This window comes from Aythya fuligula, chromosome 4 (genome assembly GCF_009819795.1).
Source record: "Aythya fuligula isolate bAytFul2 chromosome 4, bAytFul2.pri, whole genome shotgun sequence".
In the NCBI taxonomy this organism is placed as follows: Eukaryota; Metazoa; Chordata; class Aves; order Anseriformes; family Anatidae; genus Aythya; species Aythya fuligula.
The window spans coordinates 48,108,297-48,124,513 of NC_045562.1; the positions used below are offsets into that span (position 1 = coordinate 48,108,297).

The 16,217-nt window shown below is 41.8% G+C and overlaps 1 protein-coding gene across 1 annotated transcript in view; it reads right to left on the reverse strand.

Moving 5' to 3' along the window:
* Window positions 1-556: 556 nt before the first annotated feature.
* Window positions 557-16,217, reverse strand: part of CRACD (capping protein inhibiting regulator of actin dynamics) — a 55,832-nt gene continuing 40,171 nt past the window's right edge. The window contains 9 exon segments of the mRNA XM_032186329.1: window positions 557-3,433; window positions 5,918-6,083; window positions 7,103-7,293; window positions 8,905-9,462; window positions 9,465-10,168; window positions 10,170-11,035; window positions 11,284-12,015; window positions 13,912-14,094; window positions 15,447-15,515. Of these exon segments, the coding sequence (XP_032042220.1) occupies window positions 3,273-3,433; window positions 5,918-6,083; window positions 7,103-7,293; window positions 8,905-9,462; window positions 9,465-10,168; window positions 10,170-11,035; window positions 11,284-12,015; window positions 13,912-14,094; window positions 15,447-15,515 (3,630 nt within the window). The 3' untranslated portion in view covers window positions 557-3,272.

A 16,217-nucleotide genomic window follows, 5' to 3' on the forward strand; every position in this document is an offset into this window, starting at 1 on the left:
TGGAAGCTATTATTTCCTTCTCACGCGCCATCTCCTTTAAATTCTAACAGCCTGAGTTAACTTAGCCTCTTCAAATTCTCATTTACTTTTTACTTCATCATGTCTTGTTCCTCCATTTTATTGTTAACAGAAAAGCATCAGCAAGACACTTGTGGCACTACAAGGTCTGTTATAAAGCAAACCTGAAGTAGAGATACCAACAGGAAACACAGAATTGATACACCCTTGCTTAGATAATTTTGACTGGGTTATAGTTTAATAAGAATTAAAATGACATAAGTATAATAAACAATTGCACTTTAAAACATTTGAAAAATTAAAAAAGTACACAACAAATACCCCACAATTATACATCTTATAGTTTTTATACATTACTATATGAACATAGAGGTTAATCATATATAACCTTGTCAGAAGAAATGGTATTTCATGTGTTTAAGTTACAAAAAATCGAGACAATATACTACATAGTGGTTTGTTCGGTTCTTAAAACATTTTTGCTGTTTTAAAGTCAGTAGTAATGTTTTGGTGGTTTGTTGTTTTTTTTTTTTTTTTGTTTCTTTTTTTTTTTTCTTCTTACAGATTTCCAACACTTTATCAGTAATGGTTGCAACAAAGATAAAGCAAAGTAACACTTCACTTCATTGGTATTTAGTGCAAATTTTTGTTAATTTAACATGAAATGTCACTGTTAAACATGTACACTTTAGAAATGTTTCCACCAAGTACTGTACAGAATACAGTTTCCATTATTACACTAGATACCTTTATAGTTGAAAACAACTTCTGCTTTGAAGCTTTAGATTAAGACCATCCTTAAAGAAAGCTCTTTTCTATGTGCTATAAGTGTATTGTATTGGAAAATTGCATCATCACGTCATGCACAATAGCACCTAATTATGCTATGCTTTTTGGAATACTTCAATCCTGATTTACTTCACCTTCTCTGTATTTCTGCCTGGATTCCTGTCCCAAGAAATAATCCTGAAGATGGGTTTCAGGCAGTCTAGTTCTTGTAATTACTAATAGTGCAGGCTTATAAACTCAGAAAAAAAGTGTAAATCAGACTTAAGCAGCACTAATTCGTGGTGCTAGCAGAGCAAAGACATTAATGGGCCCAATTCTTTCTCAGATAAGCTTGCAGAGATTTTTACTTTGAAGATGATAAGTATCTTTTTCCAAATATTTGAGAACAGCATTGCCCCATCTCTGTACAAAACATTTAAAATACTTATATTAAGAGAAAAAAAAGTTACTTTAGAGATTCTGGTTTTAAATATAAAACAGTAAAACTGATGGCTTAAAAGAGACACAAGAAAAAACGTCTTGCTGCTGCACAGCTACTCAATCTAATGCATCCTTTGTGTTTGTGCTGTTGTAACCATGATACTGAACCTTTGTTTTTTGCTTTGATAGGAAATAGAGTATTCAGTAATGACTTTGTGGACAAGCCCTTTTTGATTTTTGGAATGGGAGGCTATGGCAGGTTTCATTCTGTTTTCTGCATAATTTAAAGTGCTGCTACTCATGCTGCATACAGCAGTTTGGCTAAAATACTTCCATGAAATGTGTGTGAATCTATGATGATGCAACTTATTCTCACGAAAATATCTCCCTTTAAAATGTTTTAGATTTAAAGGTTCCTTTGAGCCTTATCATTACAAGGAGATGTTCAAACTTAAAAACTTCCCTGAAAAACAAACTCGGGAGCGTTACAAGTATATTTACTAGAATTACTTTAAAAATGTAGACACAGCTATTTCTGTGGGATATTAAGGATAGTAAAATGATGGACTTTTTCCATTTTTGTAATAGGTTGGGAATGAACGCTTCTATTTTAGGTACAAAGAAGTAACAAAGAATCTGCCCCAGCAGGTACCCCAGATGGGGGTAAGTAAGCACTTACTTGGGAGAGGTACAAAAACACTTTCTGAAGTCTGCTGGCTGTCTTGGTCAAAGCATGGGAAGTTAGCTGCACATGAAGTAAAATCCGGAAGAATGCAGAGTTAAAACTTTAGAGATGTCACTGACTGAGCTTTCAGGTTTCAGTTAAATCCAGTCATGCAATCTTATTCCTGTGGGAACTTGATGAGACTAATTCTAGACGTACAGGAGCACAGGAATAGTTTTACTTACTTCAGTCCCAGATGATTGATTTCAAGTTTTAATCTGCAGTCGCTGTCTGTATGCATCTTAAACATGGCCAAGCACAGAACCAGTGATGCGCTTAAACGACCTGAATAAACACTGCCTCTGGCTTACAGTCAGCCAGGTTGGAAAAGACCCTGCAGGTCACCAAGTCCAGCCACCAACCTGACCTGCCAAGTCCCACCAGTAAACTGTGCCCCTTCGGGCCATACCCACACATCTTTTAAATACCTCCAGGGATGAGGACTCCACCAGTGCCCTGGGCAGCCCGTCCCAATGCTTGACCGCCCTCTCTGTGAAGGAAATCTTCCCTAACGTCCAATCTAAACCTCCCTGGCACAACGGAGACTGTGTCCTTGTGTCCTTTTGCTTGTCACCTGAGGAAAAAAGACCAACACCTTCCTCACTGCAGCCTCCTTTCAGGTAGTTGTAGAGAATAGAGGCTTCTTTCTGAAAACTTTCTGACTTCTGTTTAACTAGTAATTTTTATAAAGTTGGATAAATTGTTTTGTTTTCCTTCCTAGGAGTGAGAGAATATAGACATAATACGTTAATGCTATGATGAAAGAAATTACCTCAGCATTTGGATGGTCCTTATTTATCGTTTGCAGGTGGAAAAATGTTTCCCAAAGTTCATTAGGTAAGAAGCTTTCAAATAGCAGGTAGAACTGACAGTTCATACAGTTTAACATTTAAGAAAATTTAGGAATAAGAGAAGGGAACATGCATCTTGCATAAATTTTCAACAATGGAGTGTTGAAAAGCTTTTCTGAGATCTCCACTTAACAGCAGAGATCTAAAATTGCAGAACCAAATACTCAGAGAATTTAAGGAGCTTCTTAAGTTCTGCTCCTTCTGATGATACTGGCTAAAATTTACATCCAGTATCTGAGCATTCTTGAATTTTTGAGAGACTGGCTCTGAAATTTGCATGTGACCTCATTTAGCTATTTGTCAAAGCAATGGAATATACGACTTGAGTACACTTTACAGTGAGCTAGAGCAAAATGGTAATCAGTTCAGTTTTCAGTTCTTCAATACATGCATTTTCAGGTTTGTCATGTGTAAAAAGCTGAATAAATAAAAAGAAAGCAATTAATAGGCATCAATAAGACGTAATTGGTTTACTTTATGATCTGTGGACAGTCACTCCAGGCTTTTGCTTTCCTTTTGGCTAACGCAAGCCAGGCTGGTTCTGTTGACACAGGGTTAGCATCAGGCGTGGAGAATCTCTTGGCCACCTCTTTTGCCAGCGGGTTTGATGGAACAGAATCAGAAATTTCCACTGTTTGTGACAGAGGGGGGAGGGAGAGACAAAACAAACATTACTTAAACCCAGTATTTTGTCACAGTTACAGAGATTTCTTTTCTCTAGAAGATGTTCTGTTTTATCACACTGCTTTCCAACCTTCTAAATCATACTATTTACTATTACTAACTCATTACTCTCTTATCCATTTCTTTTTTAAGCCAAAAATCTTTTTTTTGTTAAATGTATTTAGTACAAATTACTTGAAGTTGTGTTCCACTGTCAGGTTTTGAATGTTTTAAAAAGCTGTAAAATTGCATGCATTGCAAAAATATTTTTTTTCTTCTTAGTGTAACTTTAATGATGTATTTTTAACTAACTACTACATGAACAGTAGCATACTGCTACTAACGTACTGCTGCAGACAGACACTTTGAAAAGCTAGTAATTTTAAAGGTTGTGGTAATTTATGCTATTTTAATGGCTGTAAGAGTTCTTGTTGCACAAGATTTATGTGCAAGTCGGAAGCACACCAACCTTTTCAGAACTTTTTTTAAAGGTCCTTACAGGAGATCTCAGCAAACTTACTCTAAACATGTTCCAGCCTGGTCTTCTGTTTTAAATGCTCTCCTAATTGAGGGAAACCTAAATCAGTTCTGACATCCATAGTAAAGAAATATGACTTACATTATACTTGTGCTATTGGTAATGGCTACCTAACTCCAAATGTAGACAGCATCACATGGGTACCCAGTCACTATTTCCCTTAGAGCCAACAGTTAGGCTTTCACTTTAACATAATTGGCAATTCCTCTTGAATTTCCTCATGAAATTCATATCCTAGTGCAGACAGACCTTCCAAGGCTATTTTTTTTCCTGGTCTTTCTTTAATCTAATTTTGGATCATCTATTGTGCTAGAGTTTTCCTGCTCGAGCTGACACCATATTGCAGTACAACATACCTTACCCCCGCATCTTTCCAGGTAGGGCTGCAGTGGAGCCCTGTGGCAGCTTGTGGGAGGTATGCTCTAAAGCTTTTCCAGCTGCCTGCCTCCAAAGGCAGTTTGGGTGCTGGAAGCAAGCTAACAGGTAGCATGAACGTTTGGGGCAATCTGTGTAAGATGTTGCAAGCAAAACAAGTTCTCAGGCATATCTGCACAGGCACGCAGCTGCACTGTGGACATGCAGCATCTAAGCCAACAGAATACAGGTTTGCCTGGTGCCCCTTTATGTCCTGCTTAGAACAGTCTGTGGCATGGGATGGTGCTGCTTTAGCCCTTACTGTTAGGAAGCTAAGGAAGCTGTAATACCTCACTGCTTTCAGAGTTACATCCCATAATTCTTGGCTCGGAGGGGTACTGAATAGACACAGCTGATACACGTGTATTTAGAATCAGACAATCATCCAGGTTGGAGAAGACCTCTGGGATCATCTGGCCCAACCTTTAACCTGATACTAAAGTATCAGATATTATCAGTATCAGTAAAGATATTAAACCATGCTACTACGTTCCAAATCTACACGTTTCTTGAAGACATGGAGAGATGTCCTTTTTGGCCAACAAGCATCTTTACAAGCATTATTAAGCATGGTTACAGGCATTGTTGATGCTTAGCTAACAAGTATTAACACTTTACTTTCAAAGCAGCCCCATTATTACAGCCTAGCCTGTAAAAAGGTTTCTTCATTATTTATCCATAGTCTTCTTCAAAACCTTTTGCCTATAACTAATGTTGGCTAGAGAAATATGACACAAATCTCAGATTTCAACAATCACTCCAAATGCCATGACCTTTGGGGAAGCATTTGTTTTCATGTTTCTGCCTTTTGAATACATAAGGTATGAATATTATTTATGAATATTCACTTTATCCAAGTGACAAGTCCAGTAGTGGGTTCTGGTTCCAACTGTCCAAACTAGATACTAAATATATCCTAAATTCAAAGTGATAGGCTGTCTTCAATTTAATGTAGTTTATTTTTTGTCTTTTTGAATGGCACAAGTCCTCATTCCAAATATTCTGGGAGATAATTTCTCCTCTCCAAAGAGAGAGGTGTGAGAACATAACATGCCCTGTTTCCCACACAGGTACACCATTTCTGCTCTGCTCTGACCCTCAGCCTAAAGGCAAATCAGCACTGCAGTTGCAATTTGCAGCAAAGCAAATGCCCTTAAATTCACTAGACTCATTCAAAAAATACTTGCTGGATATGACTTGGGGAGACAGCCTAATTTTTGTTTTGAGTTGTTAACTTGAACTGAGGTAATTCTGAGCAGACATAGTTCTGCAACTTTACTGATCTGGGGAACCTAGCAAAAGCTGATTAAAACAATGTACTTCCAGTGTAACGGCCAGTACATGAGACTGGGCCAAGTTGTATTGCTTCTGCTAAAAGTAAACGCATTCTTAATTCTAGGGGTAATAAGAGAGAGAAAAGTCATTCACTTTCTCAAGATCATATAATACCACTTCTAAAAGTGCATTATTCTTAGAGGAAATGCAAATCTGTCATTGTACCTGTCACAGAAGTTGGAAGGGTATTAGATTTTTTCAGCTGCTCCCTTCTTTCTAGTCTTGACACAGCAGTCTCAATTTTCTTCTCCCCCTCTTGAGGCGTAGATTTCTGCAGTGTGCTTGTTTTGCTGCTGCTGCTTTTATTATCTGACTGGTTACTCACAGCCGCCTAGAACAGAGAAGAAAAATTGGTAAATTAGGACCGGCCTGTCCTGTAGCAGCTGCCAGTAAGAGATAGCACGCTTGATGCTTTTGGTCATCGCCTGTCCCTTCCTTAACCTTCCTTTTGGGCAAAGAATCCAAACACTCCAATTCTTCCAAAACTTAGAGTTAGTAAAGCTTGTAAAAGAAGACAGTAAAATTAAATTTGTCATTTCAGTCAAAATATTGAGCAGTTTGACCCAGCCCAACCTGTTACACACAGTACAGAACAGTGTGTGTCTGTGGGCAGCTTCACACCCACTGCTTTCTTCCACCAGTTACGTATGTCTGTACGTATCTGTCCATCAGAAATTTGGGTCCCATAACAAACATCAAAATGGGCTTCATTATCCACACAACTTCCCTTTTTACCATCTGTGGTTCCTACATACAGCGTCACTGCTGTACTGTAAGGGGAAATGTTTTTCTTACTGATAGAAAAATACCTACTTAGAGAACAGGAGAGATGCGATACTTGAATTCATTGCCTGCTTTAAGTGTTTGCATGTTTTATATTACAGTCCATTTCTTTCACTCATCTACATTTTATCCAAGTAATATATGCTGATAAAAATAAATTCAAGCTTACTAATAACTAGTTACTAGTTTATTTACTAGTAAATTTGTTACTAGTAACGAATCTTCCAGCTGTTACATCCCAAAGCACCAAGGTTCTCTCAAGCTCTGAAGGACAGACCTTCCATACAATTTTTCTGTTGTACGACCTGCATAGGGGTCCTGCTTATGATTGCTGTTAACTACCCTCTGATATTAAGACATCAGATTTTGTCACACTATTGCATGTTATTTCCTTCTGGAGATTTGCAGAATGGAACTCTGGACTTTCAGACTACTTTTTACTCACCTTCATCTTGGCTTTTATGACATCTTACAGACCGACCACCAACAACAACAAAAAATCCCTTCCACAAAATAAACCAGGCTGTAGTTGCAATGATCACATCACTATTTCTAAGGATTGCTTACATTTTCTTTAGCCAGCTTCTCTGCTTGCTTTGCCTCTCTGGCTTGTCTCCTCTCTTCCCTAGTAGCTTGCTGTTCACGAAATCCCTTTTGCTTTTGTAGCGCCAATGTAATCCAAAGTGGTTGTGAAGTTTCAACTTTTTCCATCAATTTAGAGCCATCTAAAGAGTGCCTGCTCTGGAGGACTGGTTTTTCTGCAAGAAAACATGAAGAGAACTGGTTGAGTAATGCACATCCCTTGCTCAAGCAAATCAGTACAACTTATCCACCATGTCCAACTCCGCAGCTAAGCTTATTGATTTCTGTGCCATGCACAGACCTTCATGGACTGTATGGCAAAACCTGAAACTGTTTGAATGCCTCAAGAATAAGACCCAATTCAGCGTTCTCATACAGCAGTACAAATCTATCTTTTTGTTGTTGTTAGAAAGCTTGTCCACTAGAATTCTAGCCTAATTTACTACGTATACTTCCCCACTACCTAGGAGACATTTAAGTGAAAGTAAGTGATACATATTCAATGATTGATTGTACCTTTGAGGGAAGGAAAGGGCTGCAGCCACTAGATACTGCAGCTTCCTGGTCTTCCAGCCACATTTAAGGGAACAGTGTCCAAACTCAGCTAATAAAGTGTGCTGAAAATTAATCGTAACTGCAGTCCCTCTTAAAAAGTTTTTTTTTTTTTTTTTTTAATTGCCACTTGAGCATTGATTGTTTTCTCATTCAGTGCAGTGATGCAAGAGCAATAAAATGTGGATGTAACTTTCTCTAACAGTTGGTGCCTTTGGCTACTCCCAGAAAGAAATCAGACTTTATTTGAGCAGTTATTTGAGAAGTCTCATTGGAGCTAGCAACCAAAACACCTATAATCTGATCTTACAAACCTTTAAATATCTGTACTGATGTTTGCAAGTTGTATTTGAGGCTAAAAGCATCTCTGACAACAAGCTAGAGACATTCTGTATCTTGAACAACATTGGGGCTTGCAGCCAGCATAGAGCTGTGAGGGGCAGGGAGCAGCCCTGTGGGTGTAAAGGTTCCTGCACAGCACAGAAAACCCTCAGCACCAGTCCCTGCTCTCCCAGGGTGGCAGTGATGCCTCCAACTATTTCCATAAATCCTCATTTAAAAGTGAAAGGGAAAGGGTATTTGTGCTCACAGACTGTGAAAATATGTAGTGGTTCTGCTGAGATATGACTTTAGAAGTGCCCTGATGCTTACAGAAACCAAGAATGAAAAAAGAAAAGGGGGGGGGTTCCCAAATAAATGCTCTTGTGAGTGCCCTTATGCTGACAGGGGGCTTTTTCCATTTGTACAGAACACTATTTCAGGACACAGGCACTTTCAGCCTTCCTCCAAAGAGCGACTATGACTACTCAGATTGCTTCTACTACTGCAGAGTGCTTCTGAAATGCAGGCTCGTATGCCCATGTATAGGTAGGGAGAGAATTTGCCCAGGGCAGGCACCGTAAGGGCAGCTGCATCTTATTTTCTTTGTAAGTTAGATACCGTTCCCCTAAAAATATACACAACATGATGTAAATTGTAAGAATGACTCCCTCTGCTCCGATGATGCCGTTACACATGGAACACGAAGTCCATCATTTGACTAACTCAGAAAACACACACGCTTCAGTTACCTCCTAGAAATTAATTTACTTTAGCAGGTCTCACTGGCCACATTGATTTTGTGTGTATCTAAATCAAACTGCGGGAATGGGAAGTCTCCCTCAGACAACCCTAAGAAAAGTAGCGGCACTCCACAAATAGCGTGCCATAGCTTAAGAGTTTTTCAAAGAACGTACCTTTCTTCAGCGGCTCAGGCTTTTTGTCATTCTTCTCTCTCCAGGGAATGCTTAGAGATGGGAAAAATGACTTCTTTTCTCTGATTTCTTCCTCTTCATTTTTGTTCTCACTCAGTGCCGTGGGGGGCACCACTCTGTCTTCTCTCCTCCAGCTGCCGTCCGATTCAGCTTTAACAAACCTCTGCCCTAGCGTGTCAGCCAGGTTCGAGCGGTTCATTTTCAAGAGAGGAGAGGACGGCGGCGTCTGGCTGGCAGGCTTCGGGGCTAGTGCAGGCTTCTGTGGGGCCAGTGATTTGCACGCTGGTTTCTCGTGAGGAGGTAAAGAGCCCTGGCTGGGGGCTGGCAGTGGTGTGCCCGCAGGCTGTGAGAGCTCTACCACAGTAACTGCAGAGTCTTTGGAGTCTTTTAAATTCCCACGGACATTCGCTCTTCCCGTGCCAGGGGACGTGCTCTCCTGTGGAGCAAAAACAGTGGGATCCTTCTCACCTTCTGTCGTAAGCAGAGGGTCAGGCACACCATCAAAGCTATCTCCTGCACTGTATCTTTTCTTCTTCTTTGCTCTGCCTGTTGATCGTAATGGAAACGTAAGGAATAGTTTGTCCTCCGTAACTTTATCCCAAAAGGAGAAACGTTTTCTTCTCCATTTGGTGCTGGTTTATCAGTTTTTTTGGTGCTGGCACCCTGCTGATTTTCCAGCGCACCTGGAGGTTCTGGCTGGGGTAATTCTTTACCCGGAGGATGAGGAAAGCTTGGAACCAGGAAAGATGGAAGATCTTTTGCAAACTTACAGCCTTCTGTGTTGTCTGTAATTTCACTGCGGGTTTCCAGTTTCTCTTTAGCCGTTTCAGCTAAGCTGTCCTTCAAAGCGGGCGCCACCTCCCCAGCCAGGTCAGCGGCTGAGCCCGTGGTTCTTCCCACAGCCACTGCTTCACTGCCCTTCGCTGCACTCACGTTCTCAGTGTCCAAATTGTTTTTTGAAGCTTCTGAAAACTTCTGCCACGCTGGTGTTATCGAGAACTTCGCATTTGCAGACAGGGTTTTCCTCAAGTTACCATGGGAAGCACCTCGCCCTCGGGGCGTCCAGTCGTCGCTGTGCCTGCAGCCGCTCACTCTGTCCTTCTCGTTGTATTTGCTGTTTTCTTTGTTCTTTAGGATTCTGGAGCGGATGGAGGCCCACTCAGCCAGCGTGGCTTGGTCCAGCGTCTCTTGTGCATATTTCATTTTACTGTTGGCGGGTTTGGTACCTGGCTTTTTTTTCCTGGGCCTTCTCTGGTGAAGGAATATCCACGTTTTTTCTCTCTTCTGTCAAGCCCAGTAAGGACTTACAAGCCGTGTCCTTTATCTGGTTCAGGTTAACCGCGGTGCCACACAGCTGCGCTCCAGTAACCAAAATAGCCGTGTGGGGCACACACACCAGATGAGGGCAGTGTGGGGAGCTCTTGCTGGAGGTGTGCACCCTGCAGTCTTTGAGGGAAGGAGAAGCGAGCCCTGCTCCCTTGACAGGCATGACTGGACTCAGATTTACTTTCTGAAATATGATCTGTTTATCTCCAGAAGACACCTGGAACGTGAAGGGTCTGGATGCAGTTTGTCTTTCATCTACCTCCTGCCACCTGAGTTCTTCCCCTATTCGCTTTTGTTCCTGAGCATCGACTTCTCTCTTCAGTTTCTGGGCTAGGATTTCTTCTGCTGTTTTATTCCCTTTTTCTGTCTGTTTCAGTTTTGGGGGTCTTGGTCTTTCTTGGAGCTTGTCCTCCACCGGATGCCTGTCAGCCCCTCCAGAACGCAGCTGATCCTTGTCCTGTTGCTGCTCCAAGGATTTTTCTTGTTGCTTTTGCTGAAGATATTTTCCATCCGGTTCTGTCTTCTGCTCCTGCAGCTTGCTCCATTCTTGTTCATTTTGGTCCTTTTGCTGCTTCAGTTCGTCTTGTTGCATAATATCTGTACTTTCCAAGTGCATTTGTTTTGTGAGCTTATGTTTTCTCTGCTCCTCCCGCTTCTGTTTCTTCTCCAGTAATTGCTGGGGTTGTTCTTCCTCTGTCTTTTCTCCTTTCTCCTTCAAGTGCTGCCTTTGTTCCTCTTGTTTCTTTTGTTGCTTGAGGCTCTCCAGTTCCTTCTCCTGCTTCTGTTTTATTTCAGTTTCTTGGAGTTCTTTCTCTTCTAGCTCTTGTCTCTCTTTTTCTTCCTTATTTTGTTCCTTGAGTTCTTTTTGTTCCTCCAGCTGATTTCTTTCCTCTTCCTCTTGACACTGTATTTCAGTCTCACGTTGCCTTTGTGCTTCCAGCTCTAGCCTCTTCTGCTCCTCCAGCTCTCGTCTCCGTTGTTCCTTCAGCTCCTTGTGCCTCTGCTCTTCCCATTCCTGGTGCTCCTGCTCCTCTAGCTCTTGCCTCTTCTGCTCCTCCAACTCCTTGCATCTCTGCTCCTCCTGTTCCTGGAACTTTCTGCTTCCTCTAGGTCTTGGCTCTTCTCCTCCTGTTCCTGGTACTTCCGTTCCTCCAGCTCTCGTCTCTTTTGCTCCTCCTGTTCCTGGTGTTTGCGCTCCTCCAGCTCCTGTGGCTGTTGCTCATCCCATTCCCTGTGCTTCTGTTCCTCCAGCTCCTGTCTTTGTTGCTCGTCCCACTCCCTGTGCTTCTGCTGCTCCACCTCTTGTCTCTGTTGCTCTTCCAGCTCCTTCTTCCTCTGCTCCTCCAGCTCTTGCCTCTTTTCTGCCTCCAGCAGTCTTCTCTCCTCTTCCTGGCGTGCTTGCTCCTCTGTTTTCAAAGATGTCTCTCCTTCAAGGAGATTCTGCCTGCTCTCCTCTTCACGATCCCTCCTCTCCTGCTCTTTTTGGATCTGCTCACGCTCTTGGCACCTTTGTTCTTCCATTTCTCTTTGTTCTTCCATTTCCCTTTGTTCATCCATTTCCACAATCTGCCTTATCCTTTCAGCCTCAAGGATCCCCCAGTGATCAATTCTTTTCTGCTCTGCCAGTGGAAGCTGCTTTGGCTCATCTCTGCTCTGGATTAGCTTGTCTGCTGTGAAGTGGCCGTTGTAACCTGGGTATCTGTCTGCAAACAGCTCAGTTTCTAGATCCTCTGGCTCAAATTCTGTTATTGTTAAACTTTGTGATCCCTGAAATGGGAGACAAGCATGGAGTTACTTGATATTGCCTACTTGTTGGCTTGTTACTTACAGTGAAAAAACTATCACTTGCAAATGCAAAATTACTTTTTTTCTTTAAAAACAACGATTTGCATCCAGAGCCAACACACTGCAGTTTATGGTTACCATCACCGTATATTCCCTGCCTCTCACCCGTACAGATGATAGCCCTTATAAGAAAGAAAACATCCCAACAGTGATAACAGTGTAATGCTAAATATTCAGTCACCCTTTGGTTATACGAGTTAATCCAGATTAAGACCTGGCATTTCATATTTACAGTGGCCTGAGGAATGGAGAAAATGTGTTTTGTATCCCTCTTTTGTTACTTGGAGCTCCATTCTTAGAGCTTGCAATAATTAGCACCGGCCTAAGGGCAGTTGTTTTGCCAGTTTTTTGGTAGTAAATCTACATGTTAGCTGAAACAGAAGCTGTTACCCGCATGAAAGAGCTCTGCACTGCAATCCAGGAAAGGACTCTGCTCAGGGGAACAGCATGTGGTTGCTTTTCACAAATCGTGAGCCAGGATACCTTCACAGGCAGCCAAACCTCCAGCTCTACTGCCAGGCCACTGACAAAACCTAGAGCTCCCTCGCAAAGCCGTGCTGTACGGCACGTGCAATGCCTGCAGCACAGCGAGGGCAGACCTCCTGCACAGCCTGCTCCTTGTCTCTGCAGCAACATGGTCTGAAGACGAGCTGCACCTGAACAGTGCTGCCCAGCACTTCACATGAGGGAAAGAGCAGAGGTAATGCCCTGTCCAGCTATTGTTTGTCATCATTTGGCTCCAGTTAAACAAAACCACTGCATAAAAAAAGGCTTGAATTTAATTTCTTCATCACCAGAGTGACATTGAAGTACAATGGTGGGTAAGTGGGCTGTCCTGTATGCTGTAGTACTTCAACAGTCCCATTTACAAAGGCTGTCAAGATAAAAACCATGCAGTAAGCACATGGAGCTAGGATTTGATAATTCACTTTAAAAGCTGTTGAAAGAGCTGTGTTACTCAAGTCTTGGTCTTTCATGTAAGACAGTGATACCACCACTCTCACAATCCGTGCCATTTTAAGAAAAGCTGTTTATTTTCCCCCCAATTTGTACTACCTGATCGCCTATACAGGAGCAGCATTACCAGTGGCAGATATTCTTCAGACCATTATGACTTTTTTTTTAAACTAGAATAGCAAGAATCAGAAAGCTCTAGTTGAAATACCTCAGATTTAAGTAGCATTTGTTTCAACTACATATATTAGCTATTACTATAGCTATCATATTAGGTAGCATCCAGGTCTGCGGCCCCCAGCACAAGAATGACACGGACCTCTTGGAGAGGGTCCAGAGAAGGGCCATGGGGATGATCAGAGGGCTGGAGCACCTCTCCTGTGAAGACATGTTCAAATTCTTCACTCAGAGGGTGGTGAGGCCCTGGCACAGGCTGCCCAGAGAAGCTGTGGATGCCCCATCCCTGGCAGTGCTCAAGGCCAGGCTGGATGGGGCTTTGGGCAGCCTGGGCTGGTGGGAGGTGTCCCTGCCCATGGCAGGGGGCTGGAACTGGGTGGGCTTTAAGGCCCCTTCCACCCCAAGCCATTCTGTGGTTCTGTGATTAAAACTTTTTTGCATCATTTGGCCAGGCAGGGTTTTATCTTTAGGTCTTTATCTTGATTTCAAGACAAAACAAAACAAGCACCCATTTTGTTTTGCCCTGGAGACACAAGATTTGTCCAAGAAGCTTCAGTATCTATCTCTAATGGTATTAATTACACATTGTGGCAGTCTTCTCTCTATTGCTACTCCTGGTGCACTCATTTGTGGTTACCCAGCTGAACAAGTACCCCCTCCCTCATTATTTCACCAGTGGTTCAATACCTTTGTTAATCTCTTGTGCTTTCTTGACATCCTCTGCTTTTTTGGCTTTACTGACAGCTTGTGTTTAGCTGCACTGTTGTCTAGACGAGCAACAGCCTGGGGAACTGCATCCAGATTGATTGTTTCAATTGTGCCAGAACAGGAGAATTGTCTTTTTGGCCGAGATGGTCTGACTGGAGTGACCTGTCCATATCACAAAGACAAGAAGCTTTTATTAAACTATTTGTTCCATTTAAAAATATTCATTCAGCAAACAAACAAAAACACACAAAAACAACAACAGCAGAACAAAAAACAATCCCCGCAAAACTTTGCAGTTTTGAATTCAAAGCAATTATTAGTTTATAAACTAATTAGTTTATAACTATAACTAGTTTGTTTCAAACCCTGTTTTTCCACTACAGAAATTATGAACTTCATCCAGCTGTAACATTTTCCTTTTCCCAGTACCACACGTTTGCATACTTTTCATCTAAAAATTACTTTGAATGGTCTAAGTTTGTTCACAATTTAGTTCCATGCAGAAGCTGTTGGAAATGGGAGGGGCAGAGGCAGTTTTCAACAACATCCTTTAGAACATTTTAAAGTTTGCTTATTGAAAAATATGTGCGTCTTTAAACCGTTTAGATGATAGACTTTAGGCAAGAGTAAATCAGAATGACTTATCTAAGCACTGTAACAGAACAGCAACACAGCTGTACTGTTTGCATGGGAGCTGACTGAGATATTGGGTCTCAGACCAGCTCAGTGCCTCTAGTGAAGTTTCCTGCCACATGCGGAGTTGCCCAAGCTAGCACCAAAGTACTGGGAAAAAAACAAAAAAAAAAAAACAAAAAAAAAAAAGAGAGAGAGAGAATAGTGGCTTTGGTGCTTTTCCTCTTGCATTTCAAATATTTAGGTTCAGAAACTGCAAATACAAACAAAGTGATTTAGTGAGACAACTTGTGTGAATAAATAGAGTGGAGCTGTACATCTAGACCTGTGAGAGTGCCCATAATCACAGCCTCTCCTGTACATCACTGACCTATCATCCCGAGACTGGTATTTGGCTCAACCCCAGTGGAAAAAGAACACACACACACAACAACAAAAAAAAAAAAAAAAAAAAAAAAAGGAGAAAACATCTTCTGTAAGGGAAGAGTCCCATACATTGTTTTCCAGACAGCTCTGCAGTCTTCTGAGGTTAAACATATGCTAATGAGGGAACCAATTACTTAAGAGCTGATGGAACATTTTGCATACAGTTATTGAATTACGCGTAGACATAACAAAGTAGTAGAAGTACTTAGGAAAATTGTGTGTCTGTGATTAATGCATCAAATGCAGGAATGCTGCAGGACTGGCAGAGACTGAGTTCTGCCATCAGCTCTCAGTGTAGAAGCAGATTTCTCAGTCTCAGTGAGCGCTTAATTACAAGGCCGTGGATGGTCAAGAAACAAAGAAATGTGAATTAAAGCAAAAACTGACTGACAGTCTTCTAGTAACTAAAACCGGCAAAGTAATTGAGTACAAACTGAGTATAAAAGCTTTGGTACCTTTTCTTCCACTTCACGTCCTGCTCCGGGCAAATTCATTGTTCTCAACAGATCTGGAGCCTCAGTTGACTAGAAAACAAGAAGGTTACCACAGCTAGATAGTAGAACATAAAGGATCTAATAAATATGGGTGGAAGGAGTTGTGAAATCAGACAAGTTACAGTAGACAATTTTTTTCATGTCGTGTCACTGCAGGATTGATAGATAAACAATTCTTGTTTCTAAATACTACATTTTTCTCTTTGTAGCTCCTTCGATCACACCGCTGTCTATAAGAAGCAGTCGCTGCTGCTACATACTACAGAGGGCAAAATTCCTTAAGGAGATAACTAGGCTCAAAATCAAAAGGAAGAGCACAGCTTTGCAGGATTTCAGGCAGCTCTTACTACCTTTGTTTTCTCCTGAGCTAGGCCTAAGCACAGCTACGAACCTGGTCCCTCCCCAGTGAGGCACTACCTCTGCTGCAATGAGCTGCAGCCCAAGACTCCTGACTCCTCACAAAGCACATCAGTCCTGCAGCAACCCAAGCCTGTTGGCCACTAGGACTCCTTAGCTATCGTCCCCCTTGAAGCCATCTCACACAAGGGGATTTTAAGGCACAGGGGCTGAAGCAGCATTCATCACATCCAGAAACATCTCTTTACTCCTTATTTCACATTATTAGTTCATAACCTAGTGAGTGCTGGCACCCCGTTGCACCAGGTACACGTGAAAAAGTACAGCCCTTCCTTCTAAACAGGTTAATAGCACAAAGTATAAAGAACCAGCTTG